The sequence below is a fragment of the Peromyscus eremicus genome, chromosome 19 (assembly GCF_949786415.1).
Source record: "Peromyscus eremicus chromosome 19, PerEre_H2_v1, whole genome shotgun sequence".
NCBI lineage: Eukaryota > Metazoa > Chordata > Mammalia > Rodentia > Cricetidae > Peromyscus > Peromyscus eremicus.
In genome coordinates, this window is record NC_081435.1 from 62,485,893 (window position 1) to 62,503,438 (window position 17,546).

Sequence of the window (17,546 nt, forward strand, 5' to 3'; positions counted from 1 at the left end):
TTAGGCTTCTTCTTAACTAGCTCTTATACCTTAAATTAACCCATGTTTTTATTAATCTACATGGCTGTTACCTCTACCCCATTCTGTGTGTCTAACTCGCTCCACATCTGTCTGACTTCACCCTTCTTCATCCCAGTGTTCTCTCTACCCCAAAAATCCTGCCTAGCCATTGGCCATTTAGCTTTTTGTTAAACCAATCACAGTGACATATTGTCACACCGTGTAAAGGAATATTCCACAACAGGAAGGAAATTGGAAATTCTAAGCCTTGGACAGAAGAGTGAAGGAGGCAGTGGGCAGATATTCAAGTATAAATTCCACTAAGCTATATACATTGTTGACCTCAGCCTGAGAGTTATCTTGAAGGTTTTTTATTTATTTTTATTTCATTATTTATTTATTTATTTGTTTTTTTGTTTTGTTTTGTTTTGTTTTTTGTTTTTTTTTTTTTGAGACAGGGTTTCTCTGTATAGCCCTAGCAGTCCTGGAACTCTCTTTGTAGACCAGGCTGGCCTCAAACTCACAGAGATTTTGGCCTGCCTCTGTCTCCCAAGTACTGGGATTAAAGGCATGCTCCACCATCACTGCCCAGCTTTCTCTCTCTCTTTGAAACATTGTTTAATGATTTATTTATTATCTATTTATTCTTATGCATTGGTGTTTTGCATGTATGTCTGTATGAAGGTGTCAGATCCCCTGGAACTGGAGTTACAGACAACTATGAACTGCCATGTGGGTGCTGGAAATTGAACCCAGGTCCTCTGGAAGAACAGCCAGAGATCTTAAGCCTGAGCCATCTCCCCAGTCTCCAAGTCATCTCTCCAGCCCCCAGTCTTAAAGGTTTTACAGGAGCACTTATCAAGGTGTATGTGGGATATGCTGACTCTTCAATAAATAGTGATATAATGGATTTAGTATATTTAAAAGAATGGGATGGGATGGGATGGGGATGTGACTCAGTAGGTAAAGTGCTTGCCGTGTAAGAATGAGGACCTGGGTTCAAATCCCCAGCATCCATGTGAAAACCCAAACAGGGCAGTGTGTGTATAACTTCAGCACTGGAAAGCAGACAGGTTGATCCTAGGGCCTTGAGGAGATTTGAGTAAGAACGGCCCCCAGAGGTTCACATATTTGCATGCTTGGTCGGCAGGGAGTGGCACTACTTAGAAGGATTAAGAGGTGTGGCCTTGTTGATGGAAGTGTGTCTGTCACTGGGGGTGGGCTTTGAGATTTCAGAAGCCCAAGCCAGGCCCAGTGGCTCTCTCTCTCTTCCTGCTGCCTTCAGATCTGAATATAGAACTTGCAGGCACCATGTCTGTCTGCATGCTGCCATGTTCCCTGCCCTGAGGATAATGGACTAAATCTGCGAAACTGTAAACAAGCCCCGGTTAAATGCTTTATTTTATAGAGTTGTCATGGTCATGGTGACTCTTCACAGCAACAGAACACTGACTAAGACAGGCCTCAGTGGACAACCAGTCTAGCCAAACACCCACTTCAGGTTCAGTGAGAGACCTTGTATTGCCTTTAATCTCAGCAATCAGGGGCCCCGAGGTGGGTGGATTTCTATGAATTGGAGGCCAGCCAAGGCTACACAGTAAGACTCTGTCTTTAAAAAGAAAGAGAAAAAAAAAAGAAAAAAGACCTACTATACTGGGAGGTTTTGTGTGTTAATTTTTTTTTTTTTTTTGGTTTTTGTTTTTGTTTTTTTTCGGGACAGGGTGTGTCTGTGTAGCTTTGTGCCTTTCCTGGATCTCGCTCTGTAGACCAGGCTGGCCTTGAACTCACAAAGATCCGCCTGCCTCTGCATCCTGAGTGCTGGGATTAAAGACGTGCACCACCACCTGGCTTGTGTGTCAATTTAACACAAGCTATAGAGTCATCAGAGGAAGGAGCCTCAGCTGAGGAAATGCCTGCTTGAGATCCAGCTGTAAGGCTTTTTCTCATTTAGTGATCAATGTGTGAGGGCCCAACCATAGGTGGGTGGTGACATCCCTGAGCTGCTGGTCCAGGATTCTATACGAAGGTGGGCTGAGCAAGTCATGTGAGCAAGCCAGTAAGCAGCTCCCCTCTATGGTCTCTGCATCGGTTCCTGCCTCCGGGATCCTGCCCTGTTTGAGTTCCTGTCCTGACTTCCTTCAATATGAACAGCAATGCTGAATCATAAGCCAAATAAACCCTTTCCACCCCAACTTGCTCTTTGGTCATGGTGTTTTGTCGCAGCAACAGAAACCCTAACTAAGACATCTACAAATCTCAAAGAGATCAGATAATCACATCAAAAAATAGAGGGTAATAGAGGTGAAAGGACCAAGCAGATGCCATAACAGGCTGCTCAGTCTTCTCTCAGAGATCAGGCCTCAATTTCAGTTTCCTGAGACTTGAGCAAGCAGTTTCTGGGAGGGCCATGAACAAAAGACATAGTCCTTGTAGTAGCTCCCTTTCTGCACGTACTCTGACTGCTTAAGGTTCAGTCAATTGTTTGCTGTCTGGGACCCCTCACCAACTTAGAGCTACATGCATGAGTCAATGTGAATGTGTGAGGCCAGCCAGCCTCCATGGCAGCTCAAGGACAAAGCCTGGGACTTGTCCAGGCCTGCCCAAAAATGGTAACTGTAACCTCCAACTAACTCTAGCCAAATAAAATTGTTAACATGATTGCAACTTGTATAAACTAATCCTGAGTCTGTTCTTACATAGTCTGTAGACCCCAAGACCCCCTTTGCTTTAAAAACCCTGCCCCCTTGCTACTCGGGGTCTCTCCTGATCTGCTGCTACATCAGATGGATGGAGAGTCCCAAGTTAACTTATAACAATACAAAGACTCTTCGCTTTTGCCTCAGATTCAGTCTCTTGGTGGTCTTTGGGGGACTCTGGGTACAACAGAGGAAAACCCCAATAGCAGCTTCTGACCTCCACAGCTGCACATAGGCATGATCACCTGCACATGCACTTGGACACACATGCATACATCTTGCACACATAAAAAGAGAAGAAAACAGATGGACCTTATATCAACAAGGAGAATGGAAGTGACCGCACGCCTGGTGCCTATGGAGGTCAGAAGAAGGCATCTAATTCCCTGGAACTGGAGTTACACATGTGAGCTACCTTATGGGTGCTGGGAACCGAACTCTGGTCCTATGGAAGAGCAACAAATGCTATTAAGGGCTGAGCCATCTCTGGCCCTGGTCTCCATTCTACGGCTTCCACCTAGCAAATGCTGGGATTACAGGTATGAGCACCATGGCATATCCCATTAGGTTTTTAATTTATTTACTTTTTTCTCTTTTTTTCTTTAAGACAGGGTCTCTCTATGTAGCCTTGGCTGGCCTCAAACTTGGTGAGGTACACTGCCTCTACCTACTGAGTGCTGGAACTAAAGGCTGGCATAGCCCGGCTTGGGCCTTTCTAACTGTCCATTTATAAACCACTTTCAGAGGGCACATGTTGACAAAATCAAATCTAACTGTTGTGCTCAGAGTCCCCCAAAGATCACCCAGAGACCAAATCCGATGCAGAAGCAAGGAGTCTTTTTCAGGAGAGACCTGGAGTAGCAAGGGGGCAGGGTATTTATGGGGAGTAAAGCAAGGGGGGTGTGGGGCCTACAGACTACATAGGAACAGACTCCATCCGGAGGAGCTGTCCTTGGTCAGTTTGCAGCTGCAAGAAAACTATTATCTCTTTCAGCGGTTGCTGTGGTTACTACATTTTTTCGTTATCATGAGCCCGCTAGCTGTAACTTTTCATTGTCTTCTTCTACTATATGGGGACATCTGGCAGGTCTTCCTGTAACTAGAGCTGGGCTCAAGGACGGGGGCTCAAGGGCACATCGTGCTGTGCCATCCTGCTGGGTCTTTTCCACAGCTTGTCATGGCTGCAGAATAGCCAAGGCAGGGATCCGGGCAGGGTCCTGGGTTCCTCACTAACAACGAAGACGGCTCAATTTCCCGTTCATTTCTAATTTGTGTCCTATGCTTCAGGGCTGTTGTTATTCACTGATACTTAAAAGTCATAAATTCTATTTTTGGAATTTTAAAAAAAGGGAATTTTGAGACAGTCTCTAAAGTTGCATTTCTTTTCTGACATTCTACGAAACATCCCACACTCCCTTTCTTCTCCGCCCTCCCTCCCCTCGGATCTCGGGCCTTCGGCCGGAAGTCTCGCGAGAGGTCGCGGTCTCATGAATTCTCCCAGCAGCCCTAGCACTTCCTTTTCCTGTAGGCGGCCTAAGGTGAGCGTTACTCGGCGCGGGGCTCTCGGGACCGAATCCTCCGCCATCGCCGTCCTCCTGCCTTCGGTGGGGGGTGCTGGCGGCGCGGGTCCCGGGATCTGAGCTCCAGGGACCATGGGTCCTCGCCGCAGGCGGCCGCGCCCTGTGCGGAGGGGCTCGGCGGCGCGTCCGACCCGGAGCCCCGGCTCGCGCAGGCCTCCGCAGGCCGCGGAGCCGCGTGATGGGCGGCCGAGGGGTTGGCACGGGGTGACCCGGGCAGAGCGGGACGCCCGAGGCTCGGCTCGGCTCGGCTCCGGCGGTGAGTGCCGCCGGGTGGGAGCTCCATTCATTGGAGCGCGGGGGTGCGCCTGGGGCGGCCCGTGGCGCGGGTATGTGGGAGGCTGCGGGGTCGGGGCGAAGGAGGGGCTGTAGGTGGTTGTGCGTGGGTCCCGCCACCGCTCTGCAAGGGACGGCGACGGCCTCGGGCCCCCCGTTCATTAATTAAGGTGTGGGTAGGCAAGGCTGGCATTAAGGGGAAAAACTGCCGAAGAAAAGATGGCTGCGATGATGTCCTTTCTTAGGACACCTTTGGATTGATCATGAAAACAACTCTTCTCTGAGCAGCTGTTGGTAGTGTTTAGCACGTGTTTGGGCTTTTTGCTGATGAGGGGATTGATGGTAACGTTGTGTTCCCAGGTGACCTGTGAAGATGGTTCGCTACTCGCTTGACCCAGAAAACCCTACGAAATGTAAGCGACTAACCTGACTCTGTTTCGGGGGGGAGTTGGGTTTTTGTTTTTTGTTTTTTTTTTTTTGAGGGGGGGGCGTGTGCATAATGCAGCAAAGATGGACTTTTTTTCCTTTGGCATTTTTTGTAGCATGCAAATCAAGAGGTTCAAATCTTCGGGTTCACTTTAAGGTAAGCAAGCCATGATCATGATAAAGAATTTTAATTTGCTCCTGCATGTCTTTAAAGGGCAGCTGCGGTGATGACTTTCTTAGGACACCTTTGGATTTACCGTGAAAATAAACACATTCTGAGCAGCTACCTTTTTAATGAGTTGGTTATTGGTGTGTGAATGCTTGAGTAAAACTGGCAAATATTGTGGGATACAGGTATATAACTACAGGATAATGGGGGTTAGATAATTTACTGTGAATTCATCTCCCAATTCTTAAAATTTAATACTTCAGCACTATTAACCAAAACTTTCTGGCTTGTATCAGAACACCCGTGAAACTGCCCAGGCCATCAAGGGTATGCATATCCGAAAAGCCACCAAATATCTGAAAGATGTCACTTTAAAGAAGCAATGTGTGCCTTTCCGGCGATATAACGGTGGAGTCGGTAGGTGCGCCCAGGTGAGAAATCTTACTGTTGGAAATCTGAGGAGTGGGATGGTGGGACACTAGGAGCTGAAGTCTCCTTTGTCCCTCTGGTTGCTGTGATGACAATCTTAGGACACCTTTGGATTAACCGTGAAATGAAACATGTTCTGAGCAACCTTGGTGTTGGGCGTAAGTTCTTAACTGGGTCTAACGCTAATTTATCAAGGAAAGTAACAAACTGCTTCCTCTTTTTCTTTCAGGCCAAACAGTGGGGCTGGACACAGGGCCGGTGGCCTAAAAAGAGTGCTGAATTTTTGCTGCACATGCTTAAGAATGCAGAGAGTAATGCTGAACTTAAGGTACATGAGCCGTTGCCATCCTTGTGTATATCTTAAAACAGTTATATACGTATCTTATTCCGTGATTGTCATGTACTGGGAATGGGTGTGCATGCCTTTTTATTATTTTGGGTTATTTTGGGTTTCAGGTCAGCTTGGTCTACATAGTGAGAAACTGTCTTTTAAAAAGCCAAAACACCACTTTTGTCTTGTGCTGCTAGTATAATAGAATTGTGCCTAGAGATGCTCAGAAGCATGGCATGCCGAGTCCTAATGGTCTCCTCTGTCCTCAGTTCTGTAAAAGGAACATCTCCCGTGGCCTGGATGAGTGCAAATCAGGGTGTTGGCACCAGAGTCCAAGGCACCCCAAAAGAAACCATGTCTTTTACCTTATGCCACCATGCACCTTTTGGATAGTGCTAGCCTTAGTGGTGTGTGTGGTTTGTTGACAATGTTGTGAAGGGAAATGTTGAGTATTGGGTGTTTAGGATGTCTACATTGTATTTGAAAACTTGATTTTTTTTCTTTGCAGTAAGGTTATATAGCTTCTAAAATAAAAACAGTACTGTAAGAGGGCAGGAGTCTGGACAATAGCTCATGTATCACTTATAGCCATCTCTTTCCTCTAACAACCTTGAGGCTTACAGGCAACATGTATTTAATACACTGAATTTTATTGTAGCTGAATTTCTTAGATGGTGCCTTAATAAGGAGAGTGCCTTTCACAGGTGATGTCATTCAGATAGGATTAGCTACCTAAACACAAAGTATGACACTGCACTCAGGCGGTTCAGACAGGAGGAGCAAAATGATTTAAGGTCAGGCAAGTTAGAGGTTGGAAGCATTTTCTCAAAACAGATGTTTGATTTCTCTCCTCCCCCGTTTCCAGGGTTTGGATGTGGATTCTCTAGTCATTGAACACATCCAGGTGAACAAAGCACCTAAGATGCGCCGACGGACTTACAGAGCTCATGGCCGGATTAACCCATACATGAGCTCCCCCTGCCACATCGAGATGATCCTCACTGAAAAGGAACAAATTGTGCCAAAGCCAGAAGAGGAGGTGGCACAGAAGAAGAAGGTGAGTTTCTTAGTTGCTGGTATATCCTGATAGAAAGATAATTGGGTGCTGGGATGACTCTTAGGACACAGGCACCTTTAACCTATTCTGACTAGCTCTTCGCCAACTTTAATGTGACTTCTGTGGCACTGAGATTAGTCTTTGCACTAGAACACCTCCCTTACAACTGAATAATTTGACTTTTGCACTTACATGTTGCCATTTCTTTCTTAACCTTCTTAACGCTCTGACCCTTTAATACAGTTCATGTTGTGGTGTCCCCAACATAAAATTGTGCTTTTCTGATGGGTTTAAAGTGGTCACAGTCTGAGAACCGCTTGCTCTATACTGCTTGCTAGGTGGACTCTTCCTGCCTTTCCTGAGGTGTGAATTTGAGTCCTTCCAAGAATTAACATGTGTTTATTCTAGAAAATTAAATGATCCCTTTCTTTGCCTTTTTAGATATCCCAGAAGAAACTGAAGAAACAAAAACTTATGGCACGGGAATAAATTCCGCATAAAATAAATGCAGAAAAAGTAAAGGTCTTCTGGTCATCTGTCTAAGCATTGTCTCAGATTGCCTGTCCATCCACCCTGGTGGGAGGGATGTTTATCATGCTGGAAAGGTTTATTAAAATGATGGAGCAGGGAAACAAGACTGTTGGAAAAGACATAAATGTCGAGTTTTATTTGCATTTACTGGGGAACTGCCGTGTCGAAGACTATAGGATCTTGGTTATATAATAAATCTGCCTTTGGGGGAAGGAATTCTTTACCACTGACCCTAATTTTAAGTTATGTGTGTTAATGCCCCTCTTAGACATGTTTAACATCTTAACTGATTTTGGTGGGAAGGACCATATCATCAGATAGTTTTCTATCATCAGGGACTTGGAGATAAACTGTTTTAGTGCCATTTCCTGGCCTCTGAGGGCAGCCCAAACAGGTGTACATACACTTAAAAGCCCAAATTTTTTTTTAAGACTAGAGAGAAGGGTCAGTGGTTAAGACTGCAGAGGACCAAGATAACCCCTTACTCAAGCTCCAGACAGAGCCTCTGATACCTTCAACAATATGTACACATGGAAGACTAGAAATCTAAAGTTGGGCTGGAGAGATGGTTCAGCAGTTAAGAGCTCTTCCTGAGGTCCTGAGTTCAATTCCCAGCAACCACATGGTGGCTCACAGCCTTCTGTAATGAGATCTGGTGCCCTCTTCTGGCCTGCTTACAGAACACTATACATATTTTTTTTAAAAAAATCTAAAGTTATAAACTGGCATTATAGGGAGTTTAAGATAACCTGTTTTGGCCTCCCAAGTAGCTAGGGCTTGACTTAAATCTGTTAGGAATAGAAACTTTGAGGTCCTGCATCCTCTGAGAAACTTAGAAGTACTGCACCCCTAAGCTATCTTCCGTGTACAATTGCCTGTTAGGGACTGTTCATTTAAATCTAGTTAGTATGGATCCCCTTGCCACTGTCTGAAAGCATTTTTCCAGGGTGTCTTGTTAAAGAACTGGGCTGGAGGGATGGCTCGGGTGAAGCTGCCAAGCCTAACCACCTGAGTTGAGATACTCAGACCAACATGGTGGTAGAAGAAACTTTTTCCCTAATTTCTATGAATACCATGTGGTGCAGCACATAAATATCTTTTTTCTTTCTGTTATGACATAAGCATGTTTTACTGCAACAATAAATGTTCTTTATTGTTGCTTCCTGCGAACATTTCATCTACAGGCTCTGTAGGAATAGTTTAATTTCTCTTGAGTAGATCCCCAAATGTTAAGATAAATTCAGTTATTGTGTCTGACATTGCCAAACAGGCTTCGAGACAGGGTTTCCTCAGATCCTCCTGCGTCTGCCTGCCCGCCCGGTGCTGGGATTTAAGAAGTGTGTCACCACTGTCTGGCTGAGACTTCATGTCTCAACCAGCAGTGTGTAAGGGTTCCAAATCCACAACCTAATCAACGGACTATTCTGAGAATGTAAAGTGGTCAGCAGCTCAGGGGTTGAGTGGTAGAAACAATTCAATTAGTTTTTAGTTAGCTCTACATTTACCTCCTCCATTAAAGGTGCGTAAAATCTCCCAGACGCTGGGGTGCTTAGAATCCCATCTTCTGGAGGAACATAAGAGTCGTGATTTCAAGACCAGTCTTGAGTGTTTCGTGTGTGGAAACCCAAAAAGGTACACTAGTGTAGCGAATCTGGGCCTGAGAACATTCGTGCCAGGGTCTTAGCTGTGGCTGTTGAGCCCCCTGCAGCCCAGCAGGATTTTCCCCTGGATCAGAAGCCAGTCAGGTGCCTGGGAAGTTAGGCTCTGCGCACAGCCCCACCCTTGCCTAGACGGGAGGCGCAGAGATCTGTGCACGTCACCGTTACGTTCTGCGCGTCCCCTGTCTGACGCATCCGCCTTTGTCAGCTCCTCCACATATCATTGGCTGTTAGCAGCCTAGCCTCCCGGAAGTGCGGACATTGCTCTGGGCCTCTCGGTGGGGAGTGAGCTTTTGGAGGGGCTGGAGCTCGCGCGTCGGGTCTCTGTCAGCGACGCTGTCCGGCGGCTCGGCGTCCCGGACGGTGCTGTGCGGTGCGCCGGCAGCCTGCCCTCGCCACGGGTCTCGGCACCGGCCTTCGTCCATCGACCTCGGTGTCTTCCTCCCTCCCTTCCCTGGCGGCGGTTCGGTCGTCATCCTTGGACCCGCACGGTGAGTGCCCCTTCTCTGCGCCGCTGGCCCCTGTTGTCTCCCGACTTTTTGAGCGCTGTCTTTGATTTCCCTTGTTCCTCTCGGTTCCTTCAAGGGAGGTGACTTCACAGCTCTCCTTAGGCTGTTCTCGGGATCCCTAGCCCTTACCTCTCTCCATTGTCCTCCGAGACCAAGTTGAGTGAAAGATTCCATTTTGCTCTCTTTGGCAGCTTGGATAGTAGTTAAAACAGTAGTCTACCTTACCATCTTGTAGACATTTCCACTGCACTTTCTATAGTATGAAATAAAACACCTATCAAAAAAAAGTTACTAGGATTAAGAGACAACACGATTAGCTTTCACTCACTATTAGCTTTCTACTTAAGAGATCCAAAAAGTTTTTTATAAAAACCGTAATGTGGAAGTCGGGAGTGGTGGTGAACACCTTTCGTCCCAACACAAAGGAGGCAGAGCCAGTGGATCTCTTAAGTTCAAGGCCAGACAAGGCTACATGGTAATACCTTGTCTGATAAGTAAATAATATGGTGTAGTTATTGGCACGTTTCTTGGGGTTTTATTTAGAGCATAATGTGTAGGAATTTTTAAACCACCAACTACAGGTAGAACTCAAAAAATATGAATGAAAAAGATGGATGGGGAGAACAGGGGCCTGAAGAGGAGTTGTAAAATTATCAGGTTTTTTTTGGGGGGGGGAGATAAAAAGTGATATTTTGTTCTGTTTTAAGAGGCGATCTCACTATGTAGTCCTGCTGACCTAAAACTCACAGGTATATCCCCCCTTTCCCCTCCCAAGGGCTGGGATTAAAGGCATGACCTACCCATTCCTGGTTGGGAATTCTGGTTGTGCACAGGTTCCCACTTTGGTGAGTGCTCTTCCAATCTACATCCCAGCCCTGCCTCTCCCCCCCCCCCCACCAACTCTAAACTTTTTTTTTCATTTGGAGATAGAATCTTCCTAAATTATTGATGCAGGCCTTGAACTCGATGTGTAGCCCAGGCCAATGTATGCGGCTCTTTTCATGAGCCTCCCTAATAGTTGAGATCATAAGCCTGGTTTGTTTTGTTTTGTTTTGTGACATTTCTGTTTTACACTACAGTCACACTGTCCAAGGCACACTGCATTCTTGTCAGCTGGGTGCTATTGTCCTCTTCATTTTTCTCGTGAGGGAATTAAGGCACAGTCTGGTTCAGTATTTTTTTCCAAGAAGCACCTTTTAGAAAGTGAGATTCCTGAAAAAATGCGGAAAAAGAATCTCTGCTAATTGACTGTTTTTGTAAGTGCTAAGTGAACAGAGAGGGTCTAGCAAGTGGCTCTTAATCTTCTTAATGCAGTTCCTCATGTTGTGACCCCAACCATAAAATTATTTTGTTGCTACTTCATAACTAATTTTGCTACTGTTAGGAATCATAATGTAAATATCGGACATGCAACACCTGTGATAGGGCCGGTTGACCCCAGGTGGGGTGGTGGGGAGGCGGGCAGACTCGACCCATTGTTTGAGAACCACAGGTCTAGCAGGAGGTAGGCAAGTGTCCTATCACTGAGCTTAATTGACTGATTGATTTATTTATTTATTTATTTATTTATTTATTTATTTATTTATTTATTTATTTTGGTTTTTTCGAGACAGGGTTTCTCTGTGTTGTTTTGGTGCCTGTCCTGGATCTTGCTCTGTAGACCAGACTGGCTTCGAACTCACAGAGATCCGCCTTGCTCTGCCTCCCGAGTGCTGGGACTAAAGGCGTGCGCCACCACTGCCCCGCGCTTAGTTTTAATTATTAACTTGAAACAACTTAGAATTACCTGGGAAGAGAGTTTTAATGAATAATGATCCAGATCATTTGGCCTGTGAACATGTCTGTAAGTGATTATTTTGATTGTTAAAGGATATGGAAGACCTAGCCCATTGTGGGCATCACAATTCCTTAGGCAGGAGGAGAACAATGTAGGAGGAGAAAGCTAGCTGAGATCCTTGTGGTTTTTCTCTTAGCTCTTGATTGTAGATGTGATGTTTTCAGTTTCTCCCTCAGCTTTCCCACAGTAACGGACTCACCTGGAACTGCAGTGAGATTAAACCCTCTTAAGTTGCTTTTTGTTGGGTACTTGTCACAGTAACAGAAATGAAATAGATTAATCCTCTATCTTGAAATCCTACTCCTAAGAGGTTATTTTGTAAATTTAAGAGATCTTTTGATTTAATAGAACAAGTATTGTCTCTTTTAAGACATGGTTGATTTTCAGAATCAGATTTGTCAATATGATTTTTAATTATCAAGAACTCTAAAAAGGGCTGGCTGTGTTTAACCCCTGAACTAGAGAGGCAGAGGCAGGTCTGGTCCACATAGAGTGTTCCAGCCAGCCAGGGCTATGTGGTAAGAGATTCTGTCTAAAAAAGAAAAGAGTATTAGAAGTACTAACCTTTAGAAACACACAATTTACTTACACAATAATACTTATCTTAGGATTACTATTGCTGTGATGAAACACCATAACCAAAGCAGCTTGGGGAGAAAAGGATTTATTCGACTTACACCTCCACATCACTGTTCATCAACAAAGGAAGTCAGGACAGGAACTCAAACAGGGCAGGAACCTGGAGGCAGAAGCTGATTCGGAGGCCATGGAGGGTGCTGCTTACTGGTTTGCTTTCCAGGGCTTGCTCAGCTGACTTTCTTCCAGAACCCAGGACCACCAGCCCACAGATGGCACCACCCACAATGAGCTTGGCCCTGCCTTGTCAATCACTAATTAAGAAAGTGCTCTACAGGCTTGCCTACAGCCTGATCTTATGGAGACCTTTTTTTTTTTTTTTTTTTTTTTTCTATTTTTCTTTTTTTTGAGACGGGGTCTCTCTACAAAGTGTTGGCTATCCTGGAACTCACTATATAGATATATAGACCAGGCTAGCCTTGAACTCACAGAGATCCACCTGCCTCTACCTCCCCAAGTGCTGGGATTAAAGGCATGGGGTCACTATGCTTGACTGGAGGCATTTTTTTCATTGAAGTTTCTCCTTTCAGATGACTTAGTTTGTGTCAAGTTGACATGAAACTATCCATCACGGTTGGGCGGTGGTGACACACGCCTTTAGTCCCAGCACTCGGGAGGCAGAGCCAGGTGGATCTCTGTGAGTTTGAGGCCAGCCTGGTCTACAAAGTGAGATCCAGGACAGGCACCAAAACTACACAGAGAAACCCTGTCTCAAAAAACAAAAAACAAACAAAAAAAGCCAAAAAACTATCCAGCACAATACTGAATAACAAAAAAAGCCAAAAAACTATCCAGCACAATACTGAATAAAATGTTACTTATTACCCAACACACCTTCAGTTATATCCTTAAAAAGGAATACAGGAAACTCACTGTTAAGAGCAGGGGCCATTCTTCCAGAGACCCAGGTTCATATCCCAGCTCCCGTATGGTGGCTCACTTCTGGACCCCACAGGCCCTGCATACTCATGATGCACAGACATACATACAAGCAAAACACCAACACACACAAAATAGATAAGTGAGTCTTAAAACAACAAAATAAATTAAAAGTTGATCTACCTAGTGGCACCTGTAATTCACCACTTGGGAGGCTTGGACAAGAACAGTTCCAGTTCCAGGGCAGCCTGGACGACTCTCAAAAATAGAAAAGCAGGTCTAGGTTTGTAAGTTGAGACAGAGTTCTTTTCTGTCATGCACAAGGTCCTGGGTTCCATTCCCAGCAGTGGCCCCACTCTTCACCTACGCTCCCCCCCCCCCACACACACACACACAACACACACATATAAAGGGAGACTTGGAAAAGGCTGACTCAGAAGCCTAGAGTTTGAGTTTTGTATTACAGGATTTGTCTTTAGTACTGTTCCATTGGCTTATTGTTTGGGCTTTTTGATTTTTGGAGACAGGGTTTCTCTGTGTAGCCCTGGCGGTCCTGGAACTTACTCTGTAGACCAGGCTGGCCTCAGACTCACAGAGATTCACCTGCCTCTGCCTCCTGAGTGCTGGGATTAAAGGTGTGTGTCACCACCACAGCCTGGCCCATTGACTTATTCTTAATTATCAGTTCCTTGTATAATCTACACTAAGTGCACCCTATATTTGAGTATAAATAATATTTTTTCCTTTAGGGGGAAAAAAAACCCACTAAAAACAAATAACTTCTCACTCTGTAACCCTGACTGTCCTGGAACTGGAACAATTCCCTAGGTTGACCTCCAACTTGTAGACAGCAACAATGAATGGGAAAGAATTAAATGCTGGCATCTCACTGTTCATGTTACCTGTTCCTTTACCTTGCAGATAGCAGCATTTTGGTTTAGAAACCTTTGCTTTGAGCAAATATTTTTATACATACCCTCTACCCCCTGTAGAAGTAGTACTTTCCATAAAATCTTTCTATCAGTTATCTATGATAAGCTATTTTTTTTCCTCTGTTTCTGTCAGCAGTTTAGGAACTCAAGCCTGGGACAATGGTGTGCATTCCCTGTATCGTTATTCCAGTGCTGCTCTGGATCTTCAAAAAATTCCTGGAGCCATACTTATACCCTCTGGTTTCCCCTGTGGTCAGTCGTCTATGGCCTAAAAAAGCTATACAAGAATCCAGTGCTAAAAATACAGGCAAAGTAGACTGCAAGGTAAGATCCTCCAAACGCCCGAGGCAGGCGGGAGAGAGAGTGGTACGGGTAAGCGGAAGCCCTTGGCTTTGGAAGAGTGAGCTTTTAGAATTGGTAGCTTAAATAAATAAATAAATTAAATAAACAAATAAATGTTGGGGAAAGAAAAACAAACAAAAAAGAATTGGTAGCTTTAATGTGTTTTTCTCAATTTCAGTAATTTATTAACCAGAAGATTTTAAACCAGGCTTCTGATTAATGTGTTTGTCCTTTGGCCTTATGGCTTTGGTTGAGGATCTTACTTTTCCCCACCTGAAATGGGGATTGAACCCAGGATCAGGAGCCTACCAGGTCAGCACTCTACCAAGAGCTCCATTCCCAGGCCCGGTGTGAAAGTGGATGTTCAGACCGCTCCAGTCTTCAGCATTGGTGCCTATTGCATCGACTCTGTTCAGTTGTGTTAATTTAATTAACCACATAATTCTAGAAACAAAATCATTTTATTCTGAAGTTTGTTGTCTGTCTCTGTGCCTTTTTGTTATAATAATTCTTGATTTTTTTTCATTTTAGGGTGCAGATACCATTGGATTACCCACAAAAGGACCAATAGAGGTCTCTGATAACAAGAAAGACTAGAGCGGTTTTCCTGAAAGCCCTTGGCTGTTTTCAAATGGACCCGATAATATGAAGCACCTTCTTTGTCTCTTGCCTTTTTTCTCTGAGACCACGATTCTAGATAAACAGTTTAGCTAGCTATCTGATACTGATCAGGAAGTAAATGATATTTATATTAAAAGTGTAAGTAGTTATATTTAATGACCTCACCCTGAGTTTCTTTTTCATTAAGGTAGCTTTTATTTCTGTTATTCCATTTTACTAATATAAATAAATAGAAGGTTTGTGTGAGCAGACACTCAGAACTTGAAGTCCGTGGGCCTTTGCATTGTTTCGCATAAATTTGGCTTCTGTTTTTGCTTCCTGTGGGCTCTTGTGACTTGAGACGGATGAGTCTAACTGTAAAACAGTACGGTCGATGGAATGAAGTGTGAAAGTTGTAATTGCTGTCCAGCACAATGGAGAGCTGATACTTAGGAACAGTTATTGCTCTAGGTTAACTGGAAAAGAAGGAACTAGGGGAAGCTTCTTTGAAAAATGTAATATCAACATCAATGTCAATCACATAAATTCTAATTCTGCTATACTTCTATTCCTACAAATGCATTAAACATTCAGTTTAACTTGTTCTTTGTTTCTTTTTGTCTTTTCATATTTGAATGTAATTTTTTAAAAAGATCAGGCTAATAAAGCAGACTCTTAGACCTGTGATGTCATCTAGACAGTGGTTAAGCAGAAGTCAACATTCCACAATGAGTGAATTCCACAGGAAGGACTTGACTGGCCTAATTATGCCTAAAGCAGCTAGGGATCTGGTTGTGGGCTTCACTTGAACGATGATGGGATAAAGCCAATCCTGTGCCTGAAGGCTATAATCCCAGCTGCCTAGGGGGCTGAGGTCTCCAAGTTCAAGCCTGGCCTTTGCTGTAGTGTGAGTTTGTGTCTAATTTAGCTGGATCTTGTGTCAAATTTAAAAATTCAAAAAGGGTTGGAGATTAGCCTAGTGACAAAGTGTTTGCTTAACCTGAAGCCCTGGGTACGGTCCACAACACTGTACATCCCTCTACAGAGATCCTCCTGCCTCTGCCTCCCAAGTCCTGGGATTAAAAGGTGTGTGCCACAACACCTATCCTGCACATCATTTTTATTTTTCTTTTTTTTTTAAAGATTTATTTATTTATTTATTTATTTATTTATTTATTTATTTATTATATATGCAGAAAAGGATGCCAGATCTCATTACAGATGGTTGTGAGCCACCATGTGGTTGCTGGGAATTGAACTCAGGAAGAGGAGTCAGTGCTCTTAACCTCTGAGCCATCTCTCTAGCCCCCCCTGCACATCATTTTTAAATTAACTTCTTTTGAAGTGGTCTCAGATTGTCCAGGCTGACCTATGTAGTCAAGGATGACCTTGAACTTCTGTGCTCTCTGCATGCAGATGCTGTATTGCATGTGTGTGCCATCATGGCCAGCTCATTGCTTTGAAGTTAAAAAAAAAAAAATTTAAATTTGGGTGGGTTATTATACATATATATGTATGTATATTTTGTTTGTTTTTTTGGGTTTCTCTGCATAGCTTTGCACCTTTCCTGGAACTCACTCTGTAGCCCAGGCTGGCCTTGAACTCACAGAGATCCTCCTGCCTCTGCCTCCTGAGGATTAAAGGCATTCACCAACCACTGCCCAGCGGGTTATTATATTTTTATGTGTGTTTTACCTGTGTACATGTATGTGCATCTTCTATGTGCCTATGGATGGTTGTGAGCCACCATGTGGGTGCTAGGAATTGGTTCTAGCAAATGTTCTTAACCACTGAGCCATCTCTCCAGCCTTGAAGTAAAGTGATTTATAATGTCCTTAGTCGCCAATGGTTTTACTCACGCCTTTGGTATTATTTTCATATTCCCAAATAATATGCCTGGTAAGTTTTGAGCTATAAACTTTAGACTGACTTCCTATTGTATTAGAAATCTGTCTTTATTTTATATGAATAGGTGTTTTGTCTACCTGTATGTAGACCAGATGGGTTTCAGTGTCAGAAGAGCCCAGAAGAGGATGATGGATTCTCTGGGACTAGAGTTAGAGTTGTGAGCTGACATGTGGATGCTGGGACTTGAACCTGGGTCCTCTGGAAGGGCAGCCTCTTAACCACTGAGCCATCTCTCCTGCTTCTAGCTGTTTTATACTTTTATATATCCTCCGAATACATTTTTTTAGAGGATTTGATTCTAGAGATTAAACCCAGGACCCTAAGCATGCTGCATACATGCTCTACTATACTAACTATGCTTCCAAACTTTTTTTTTTTTTTTTTTTTTTTTTTTTTTGAGACAGGGTCTCTCTAGCCTTGGCTGGCCTGGACCAGGCTGGTATCAAACTCACAGATCCACATGCTTCATCTTTTTGAGTGCTGAAATTAAAGGCCTGCACCACTATGCCTGGTTTCCAATCTATCGGTGAGCTTGCTGGATAGATGCCTTCCATCTGCCCTCTACATCTCTCTTCCTTTATTTGCTTGTCTGCCCAAGAAAGCTGTATGAGTTCCATGAGCCAGCTTCCAGCCCCTTGGTTATGGAACTATTCATGAAACCAGTACCACTGGGGCTCAGCAGTTAAGAACACTTGTTGCTTTTGCAGAAGACCTAAGTTTGGTTCCTAACACCCACATGGTGGCTCATAACCA

The 17,546-nt window shown here is 44.2% G+C and overlaps 2 protein-coding genes and 3 non-coding genes across 7 annotated transcripts; all 5 read left to right on the forward strand.

Moving 5' to 3' along the window:
* Nucleotides 1–4,517: 4,517 nt before the first annotated feature.
* Nucleotides 4,518–7,617, forward strand: Rpl17 (ribosomal protein L17). Of its 2 annotated transcripts, XM_059246258.1 has the most exons (7): nt 4,518–4,532; nt 4,910–4,962; nt 5,092–5,132; nt 5,441–5,575; nt 5,803–5,901; nt 6,770–6,961; nt 7,403–7,617. In XM_059246258.1, exons 2-7 carry the CDS (start codon nt 4,923–4,925, stop codon nt 7,448–7,450), a joined length of 555 nt encoding a protein of 184 aa, XP_059102241.1. In that variant the 5' UTR covers nt 4,518–4,532; nt 4,910–4,922; the 3' UTR covers nt 7,451–7,617. The 2 variants fall into 2 exon arrangements, with proteins under 2 accessions (XP_059102241.1, XP_059102242.1); XM_059246259.1 differs by lacking the exons at nt 4,518–4,532; nt 5,092–5,132 and having other exon boundaries at nt 4,940–4,962.
* On the forward strand, nt 4,773–4,838 carry LOC131896260 (small nucleolar RNA SNORD58). Its single transcript, XR_009375419.1, has one exon. It is a non-coding gene; the product is annotated as a small nucleolar RNA SNORD58 (small nucleolar RNA).
* On the forward strand, nt 5,195–5,259 carry LOC131896258 (small nucleolar RNA SNORD58). The gene has a single exon (XR_009375417.1). It is a non-coding gene; the product is annotated as a small nucleolar RNA SNORD58 (small nucleolar RNA).
* Nucleotides 5,654–5,718, forward strand: LOC131896259 (small nucleolar RNA SNORD58). Its single transcript, XR_009375418.1, has one exon. It is a non-coding gene; the product is annotated as a small nucleolar RNA SNORD58 (small nucleolar RNA).
* Nucleotides 7,618–9,382: 1,765 nt separating the features above from the next.
* Nucleotides 9,383–15,489, forward strand: C19H18orf32 (chromosome 19 C18orf32 homolog). Of its 2 annotated transcripts, none has more exons than XM_059246261.1 (3): nt 9,383–9,641; nt 14,077–14,267; nt 14,817–15,489. In XM_059246261.1, exons 2-3 carry the CDS (start codon nt 14,103–14,105, stop codon nt 14,880–14,882), a joined length of 231 nt encoding a protein of 76 aa, XP_059102244.1. In that variant the 5' UTR covers nt 9,383–9,641; nt 14,077–14,102; the 3' UTR covers nt 14,883–15,489. The 2 variants fall into 2 exon arrangements, with proteins under 2 accessions (XP_059102244.1, XP_059102243.1); XM_059246260.1 differs by having other exon boundaries at nt 9,385–9,641; nt 14,080–14,267.
* The last annotated feature ends 2,057 nt before the right edge of the window (nt 15,490–17,546 follow it).